The 9,293-nt window shown below is 35.2% G+C and overlaps 1 protein-coding gene across 1 annotated transcript; it reads left to right on the forward strand.

The window, feature by feature from the left end:
- The first annotated feature begins 1,794 nt into the window (after positions 1 to 1,794).
- Positions 1,795 to 8,570, forward strand: LOC131949625 (uncharacterized). Its single transcript, XM_059311504.1, has 3 exons — positions 1,795 to 2,051; positions 4,263 to 4,402; positions 5,223 to 8,570. Exons 2-3 carry the CDS (start codon positions 4,269 to 4,271, stop codon positions 5,719 to 5,721), a joined length of 633 nt encoding a protein of 210 aa, XP_059167487.1. The 5' UTR covers positions 1,795 to 2,051; positions 4,263 to 4,268; the 3' UTR covers positions 5,722 to 8,570.
- Positions 8,571 to 9,293: the final 723 nt, after the last annotated feature.

The raw sequence follows: 9,293 nt of genomic DNA on the forward strand, positions 1-9,293 counted from the left end.
TAATGCACAATTTAAAATTATGATTGAACATAGAACTCGACACATTGTCTGTAAAGTATTCCTATGATTTTAAATGCACAGTTTCCCATTTAACTGCATTCATCATCTCATAGCCTTGAATAGTTCTATTTTCGAAAAAAAATTTATAAAGAAAACAAAGGTTTAAACAAAGGCCCGCGGAGATCTTTTTGTCCAAGGAAAAAACGTTTGTTTTGTGATGGCTGAGGAAATTCGTCTAGAAAAATCACGACATGTCTGGAAGAAACTGGTCCCCGAACTGAAATTTGATAGTTAATGCGGCCCTCGGACTGAAAAGTTTGGAGACCCCTGGTGTAAAGCATGAAAGAAAAACGCATCACTGATAAGGAAGGTTCCATAGTTAGCGTAGTAATCATTGCCTCTGTACCTCATGTCCACACGAAGCTCCCACGTCCCACGCTGTGTTAAGACAATAAAATTTACGGTATATATGTTCTTTCTTCTTCTTCGTTTTTAATTTTAGTCTTGGAAGGGATCCCCTCCAACACAATTAAGTATACGTGTCAACTTGTTATGCGCCATATAGGCCATTGACTCTGATTTCAGCCTTCTTTTCTTTTTGGATTTGCTTCCATAGCTTTTGTCCAACCAAGAACAAACTACAAAGCAGCAGTTGTTTGATTTTGGAGCTGTCTCTCCTAGAAAAGTGGCTGTCCCCGGCTATAGAGCCTCGATTGCCAAGGTTTTGAACTCGTGACTTTTCGGTTTAACAAATTTGAGCTTTTACCGTCTCGACCAGGCTGACCAGTTGTATGTACGTTGAAGTACCTTGATTAAGAAAATATGGGCTTCCACTGAGCAGACGGCATGGTCGGACGGTAGAGCTTATAACTGTTAACACGAGTTTGAATCACGGGTTGGAAGATGTAGGATGTCCTTGAGTCCACAAAGCTCTGATGGGTACCTAAATCACTACAGATAAAATCAAAGGGGCTGGACATAGTGATAATCACACTATGATGTCATTTGCCGAGGTAACTGAAACAGAACTCTACTTCATATGCGCCCTCTGTCTTGGGCACTAACGAAAAAATGATGGAGAACTTTTTTCTTTCTTTACGGACACCACTGGCTCAGGAGGCGTCTCCCATAGCCAGGCAGGCCTCAACACGGTCAACTCCGACTAACTGGTCCTGGTATCGGTTTGATTACTATATCGGTCGCTTCTGTCTTTCGGTTCTCACCAGGCTTAACTTCCACCCTACTCGTACCCCACAGTCAAGTACCTGGCCCAACCGTAGGAAGCTAGTAACTAAAATATTACGTCACTCAGGTCAAATTAATGCATACTGGCAGGTAGAGGAATGCATTCTGAATAAAATAACATTCCCCATTTAACGATATTCGAAAAAGTCAGCACTTTGGCAGTGGCAAGCATGGAATCGTTGCCACGGGTCTGGCTAAAGCACGACTGTGGGGCTGAGCTGTTATTAATATTTGTACAAGAAACTGGAGAGCCGCACCTTGACCTGAAAAGAGCCGCATGCGGCTCGCGAGCCGCAGTTTGCCGACCCCTGATCTAGAATGTAGTATTAGGAAATTAAACAGCATGCATTAGAAACACAACAAACAGTTTGACAGATGAATGGTGTGTTACCTGCCACTATATGTGGGTGTTTTCCCACACGCCTGCAGAGAAAAATTACAGGTGCACCAGTTTATGAGGTTAAGGGAGGTGGGTGGGGAGGGGTGGGGGGAGTGACACAACATTGACATAGGATCTGGATCACCGTGGACTGTGACACAGATTTAAAAACCGAAATCATAGTTGAACAGGATTTGTCGGTCTTTACCTGTTTAGTCGCGCAGGAGTTGTGGGACCTTTATTTCTAGTTATACTAGATACTAGTCAGGAACGGATTACTGAAAACATTTTGGATCAGCTTGAAATTAATTGTGCCCGATTTCATTGAGTGGATTAGAAAGAGCTTTTTTGTGAACACTTTACTAGGGGATAATTTATTGTTGTTATCTGTGCTAAATCCAGGATTTTCAAACTTATTGGGCCAACGGTAATAAAAATAAATACATAATTAATTAACGCAATGCAACATTAGTTTAATTAAGAGAAAATAACATCAAAACAATTTAAGCCTTTCTGTGGGATAAAAATGAAATTTTTGTGGGATTAAAAATTCAACTATTTTACCATAATAATAATAATATTAATTTAATAGTACATATTCTGGCATTTTTGAACCAAGAAATAACACATTAATAAAAAATGCATACGCATCTATAGTATATACTCAAACAGCTAACTATTAAAGTTTCATTAAATATTTTACTTCTTATTGCGTCATTTTTGTAACGCTACAACATCTTTGCTAACTTGCTAACATTACCTAAAGTTAGAGTGATCTCCCATGTTAAGCTGGAGACAATGTTGACATTTCATTTTGTAGGTCACAAAAAAAAGCAAATACGAAATAATTTAAACTTATAAAACAGAACCATACTTTCTAAAAGTAGAACATAAAAGTTTAAAGATGGGGAAAATGGGAGCGTTGTAATTAGTTTGGTTGATGGAGCTAATAATAGGAAGATTATTTTTTTCGCGCGTTTTCAATACAGTAATTCCTGTTATGTTTTTACTAGACAAATCCATAATATTGCACCGGCCCAAATCACGATCTTATTCATAAAACTAACCCCGGCATAAACACTGCCATTTCTAAAAATCTAACCGCTTGCAAATTATTAATATGAACTTATGACTGCAGGTGCTGTAGAGAAATCTTTCGATTACGCTGCAAGTATTGAACGTTAAAATTGTCAAACGTAATTACTCCACAGTTAGATACTGCCATGTTAGCTGTGTCGTTACCTTAAAACACCCAGCTCCGCCCTCCTTTACAACTACTCTAGTTGTATTGACAAACCAGACCATTGAACACATTTACAGCCAGCGAGGTACCTGAGGAGGGGAAGGGGGGATGTGTTAACGAAGCCGGGTCACTGTGGTCCCTACACAGTCCCGCACACCTTGCGTAACTGTGGTACGCCCTATATAATGTACACGCTACAGTTTAGGGTGTTTATGGAATCGAGTGTGGAAATTTCACGTTAAAGAATTAAGTTCTGAGCTTTCTAAAATTACTTATATAAAGCAATGTAATATCATTCAGTTTTGTAGTATATTTGTTTTTACCAGTCGCTGTCGTTTAGTGGTTTTTATGTTGGTGACAAACTCTTGATGTTGAAAACAGTTAAATAAGCCATTAAAGTCAATGGTTTTGTTTATTACCTTAAATTCTTTTTTTTAATAACTTAGTAATGCAGCTCAAAATGAGCTTTTAATTATTTTTTTTACTGCGTTCGGCGCCCCATCTTAGTTCGGCGCCCGGGGCGGGCCTCCCTACCCGCCCTACCATACCTACACCTCTGCCTGTACATTGAAATAAATGCTATTTATTTCCCAAAATGTCTATCATATGGGACGGCGTGGCCGTTTAGTAGAACGTCCATGAGTCCACTCAGCTCTGAAGGGTACGTAACTTACGTTATAGATGAACTCTATTTCATCTGCCCAATGTGTCTTGCACATAAACGTATATATTATCGTATATTTTATCCTAACCCTTGATCCGGTGTTTATAGCTGTATATTCAACGTATATGATACAGCATCGTATACAGCCCTCGGGCACCCGAAAGTCTTATCTTCCCTACAACATTTCTAAAAGATAACTCTTAACAGCACATTTCAGTAAATGTGACTGCATACATTGAACTACCAACTAGAAAGAAAACAGTTCTTTTAGCGTCTTCTTGGTGGTTTATGGCCGTAAATATTTATTGATGGTGTGTTAAACTGCCACGCGCTGTGAAACACCAAATGTCATAAATTGTTTGGATTCTATTTTTAGAAAACAAGATGGCTTGTTAAAGAAAAGTCTATTTTCTATTGTTAGTGCAAGTAGACCTAGATTGTGAGTTTCTTTCGACGGAAGCTCAGCTGTGGTTATCTTTCATCAAACGATGGGTATTTGAAAGTGCGAGTAATAGTTTTGATAGTGATTTAGTTATTTGTTTCAACGAAGATTTGCGTTGATTTTTTTCTCTCCAAATAACTTTTCAGTCAGTTAAGGTTGAGGTTAGTGCGAGGACCAGGTTTATGAGTACGTTAGCTGTCATAAAAGACGAATTGACATTTTTTTATATTACCATAACAATTGCATTTTTCTCTATATGTGTGAATAAAGATATTTTTTTCCACAACAGAAAAGAATGGAGAAAACAGCATGTGTTATTCTGGTACTAGCTCTCAACATTGGCCTTACAATTGGCCTACAGCACTGGGTGTTTAACAGTCCTAGTGCTGAGCCTAGGGAGCTGGTGATGGACCCACAGGGTTACAATAAGTAAGTGTTGTTTTCGGTTATACTCTAGTAAGTGTTGGTGTAGGTATATAAACAAGTAAGGTTTGGTGTGGGTATATAATCAAGTGTTGGTGTTGGTAAATACACTAATAAGTGTTGGTGTAGGTATATACACAAGTAAGTGTTGCTGTCGGTATATACTCTTGTAAATGTTGGCGTATGTTTACACACGAGTAAGTGTTGGTGTAGGTATATTCACAAGATAGATATTGACATTTAAAGTTTTTGAGGTACGGCGTGGCAGTGCGGTAGAGCGATAGACAGCTTATCCGAAAGCCTCGAGCTCAGATCTCTAGTTCAAGTCTGTAAGACATCACTGAGTCCACCGAACTCTGATGTGTACCTGGGTCTTGTTAGGGGACTAACTGGCCATAATGCTGACCACGCTATTCTTCATCTGTCCCATGTAATTTTGGCACGAACGGAAATAGATATTGATTCAGAGTTTTACAATTTATGACTTGTCTTATGCTTATGCGTGTATGGGTGATGTCATCTATATAATATGTAGGTATGGCTAATAATAGTGTCTTTAAATTTTAATCTTATCGTGCATAATCAACTGAATTTTTAATCAATGAAGGCATTCAAAGAATTAGTTTTCTTATCAAAATTAACAAAAAAATTGACTACATAAATAAGTGCCTTATTGTCACGCTGAAAGCTAAAGTGATTTCAATTCATATTTTACGCCTCAAAAAGTAACTCTTTCAGCCCGTCACTGTTTGTAAAAAAATTGGATCAACAACACACAGCTATAGACCAACATACACATATCATTATTTTATCATATTTATTCCAGGATCAGTTATGTGTTCGACTACGCCACCGCAGGCTACACAATCAAGTTCCGAGTCAACCCCAAAGACAACACCATCGACTACGTTGAGAGCGGCCTGAACGAGAACGTCCAGGGCATCAAGTCCTGCCTGCCCAAGGAAGAAAGCGACATCGCATGCACGAACTTTACCAGTCCCGACAGCCCCTGCACTGTAGGCATTTCCTTACCTTGTATTCCAGAACTCGGTGGCTCAAGATGGGACACAACTCTGCTCTTCGATATCACCGTCGTGAAAGGGGAGAGAATGATGTTGACGGAGTGCTTCGCCGTATGTTTGGTGATGGGTTACAGCGAGAGGGATAAATACCAGGGAGGTAATGGGGTAGCGGAGTGGCAGATTGGGCTGATTATCGCCGCTGTGGTGTTGGTGTGTGCGGGGTTGTTGCTAGGGTTGGTGATGTGGAAGATGTGCGGGGATAGGAACAGGACGGGGTATATAGAGAAGGGGTATGCTTTTTAATTACATGCAATTACACACGATTAGGGGTATGCTTTTTAATTACATGTAATTACATAAGACAAGGAGTATGCTTTTTAATTACATGTATTTATATAAAATAAAGGGGTATGCTTTTTAATTACATGCAATTACATAAGACAAAGAGTATGCTTTTTAATTACATGTAATAATATAAGATAAAGGGGTATGCTTTTTAATTACATGCAATTACATAAGATAAGGGGTATGCTTTTTGATTACATGCAATTACACACGATTAGGGGTATGCTTTTCAATTACATGCAATTACATAAGATAAGGGGTATGCTTTTTAATTACATGCAATTACACACGATTAGGGGTATGCTTTTCAATTACATGCAATTACATAAGATAAGGGTATGCTTTTTAATTACATGCAATTACACACGATTAGGGGTATGCTTTTCAATTACATGCAATTACATAAGATAAGGGGTATGCTGTTTAAGTACATTCAATTACATAAGATTAGGGGTATGCCTTTTAATTACATGCAATTACATAAGATTAGGGGTATGCTTTTTAATTACACGCATTACATCAAAGCAGTGATATGCTTTTTAAATTACATGCAATTACATTAGGTAAGGGGTATGATTTTAAATTTATATTTGATTAGATTAAAAATAGAAATGCTCCTTAATTACATGCAATTACATTAAATAAGGGGTATGCTTTTTAAATTACTCTCGATTACATTAAAGAAGGTATTTCATTTTATTATTGCATTTAAATACATTCTACTTAACAAAAGATTAAAAAAAAGATCACTATGTTATTCTTCAGTATAAGTTGTGTAGTCATATTTTTATTTTAAAATTTTGAAAATATTCTCTATGTATGTATTAAAAATAATCCTCACATTATTTTTTAAATAAAATCTCTTTTTTAAATAAATCAACGGTAAGGGGTCATCCATAAATGACGTCACGCTTTTTTTGGGACGGTTTTTACCTCTCCCCCTCCCCTCCGTCACACGTCACACAAAAAGCCAGACCCCCCCCCCTAAAATGACGTCACACATCAGCCTACAACCCCCCTCAAAACTGCTGTTTAATTTTTCTTAAATATATTCTTCCAAAATCTTGTCAGAACTCTGTCAACATAGATTATTTTGATCAATTCCTATTACAATTTATTAAAACCGTTTTCTAAAACGCGTAATAACGGCTAAAACTCGTTTTTAACATTGCTTATTAGAATGCAAAAAAGTGACGTCACACCATCTGACCCTCCCCACCCCGCCTTGCCTGTCTTACCCTAAATAATTTACTGAGAGCTGTAATATATTTGACTTCAAGTCTCTTTACCTACCCCTGTTAAATTTCAGGATAATACGTTTTTAATAATAATACTTTTTTTTCTTCATGCGAACAAACATGCTATATATAATATTGTAATAATGAATGCTTGTTTTAAATGCATTTACAAGAAAAAACAACAGATGCTGTAAATACATCATAACACCGATTTTAAGTGTCCACACATTACACATGTAAATACATGCATTGTAAATTAAGTAGGCCTACCTTAATGAATACCACTTTTCTGTTAGCCATGTTGAACGTCTTTTTTTTTTTAAATAAATGTATGTGTGCCGTTTCTTTTTGTACAGCTTTACGTTAAGTAAATTGCATTTTGTAAATAAAAAGTGCTGCCTTAGTTCTTAAATACAATTTATTATAGAATTGTATCTAATACTTATACTTTTCTATACTTATGTTGGAAGCGATTTCAATTCATTTTTTTAAAATAAAATAAAAACATAGCAAAATGTCGATGAATAAACTTTTTTTAATATTGTTTTACTTTTTATAGTGGTACTCTTATGTCTGTCTGGTGCAAGTAATTAAACCATGCCTACATGAGGTCATAGAACAATTAATGTCACAAGAAAAATACCTAGTCTGCATAATAGTAGGCATAATATTTTTAAAAAAAATTGTTTTAGGCCTAATATTTATTTATTTATTTATTTGTTTATTTTATTTATTTATTTGTTTATTTTTTTAGGTAGGCCTAATACTTATTTATTTATTTGTTTATTTATTTATTATTATTATTTTTAAATAACAAAATTGTTTTTAAGTAAATGATCAAAATAATGCATTATTCAAAAGCAGATGTTATATACAACGACAAGGCATTTTTTTAAAAAAAAGATCAACCTTATAAGCACAGTTCACACACAAACTAGCATTTTTATTGTATTAAAATAAATATCTTTATCTTTGTGTGGTTAATGAAAATATGCAGGTGTGAAATACAAATGTTTAAAAAAAACCAGTAAAGTATTAACTAACATAAATATTTTTTAAGAATAAAAATTTTTTTGCTTGTATATACACATAAAAATAAAGAGATATTAACTTAGTTTTCATCTTATTTTTTTAGAAAAATAGCCACCAAAGAAGAGAAGATATATCTGAATAATCTTAATAGCTGTTGTCATTCTATACAATGGGAATGAAATGCTGAATTCCAAAGGGATGCCTTATCAAAAATAAAACAACACACTGAAATAGTAGCATGCAGTATATAGCTACAATAACACTTTAAATTTGCTGGCATTATTTGATACTAAACATTGTATTTATTAAAGTAAGGTTATACAAATTATGTAATTATTTCACATAATTATTGATAGGCTTGACATGAAATAATTTGGCAAATAGTGTTACTATTTTAAAAATTTCTGAAACTCAGAAAAATGAGTAGAAATTGGCGAAAATATATTGTATTCATAAACCAGTTTTTATGAAACCTGTTCACTAGAGTCACCCAGTATTAGAAAAAGCAATTGGGGGAAAAGAACAGTACTATAACTTATCCAGATAATTTTTAAAATTTATAAATGGGAATGACTGAATAATAAAGTAAATTTTAATTTTTTTTATTTTTTTATTTTTTGTTTTTTTTTTTGTTTTTAAAGGTGTCTATTTTAGACCAATGTCTTTTTTTTTTAATTTTTTTTTTAATTTTATTAATTCAATTGTTTTAAACATTTAAATCAGTAATCATAATTTATTTGATAGATTTTACACAGCATCAAAGACATGAACAATGAACATCAATTGCATATATAATAATCAAAGCGAGAAAATAAAATGGCATAAGAACTAGACTAAAATAAGGTGTGCAAACTAGGTTTCTCTTGACTGCTTAGTTTACTGTGCTGCGGAGTCAAAAGTTCACATTGTAGCCACCCATGGACAGAAATAGAAACGACCGTGTTAGAAGTGTCTCTGTAATACACATACTGATCTATCATTCCAAAACTTTCCATGACATAAAATTGACCCTTGGCAATGAGGGCACGCTACCTTGAAATATCCGCCAGTCCGGTTGAGTGGGGGGGAAGTGTGTGTGTGTGTGTGGGGGGGGGGGGGGGGGGTTGAGGTGTGTATCTCTTTCTACCATTCAGGTTGTGCACTTTAAAAACCTGGGAAACAGAAGACTGTTCTAATGTTAATTTACTTGAGGGCTGATCGAGTGATGTTTGACTTGAGACTGTCTAAATTAAAATTAATACTTTATTTATTTATTTCCTG

The sequence above is a fragment of the Physella acuta genome, unplaced genomic scaffold, assembly GCF_028476545.2.
Source record: "Physella acuta isolate Inbredline_101_S28 unplaced genomic scaffold, ASM2847654v3 ptg000007l, whole genome shotgun sequence".
In the NCBI taxonomy this organism is placed as follows: Eukaryota; Metazoa; Mollusca; class Gastropoda; family Physidae; genus Physella; species Physella acuta.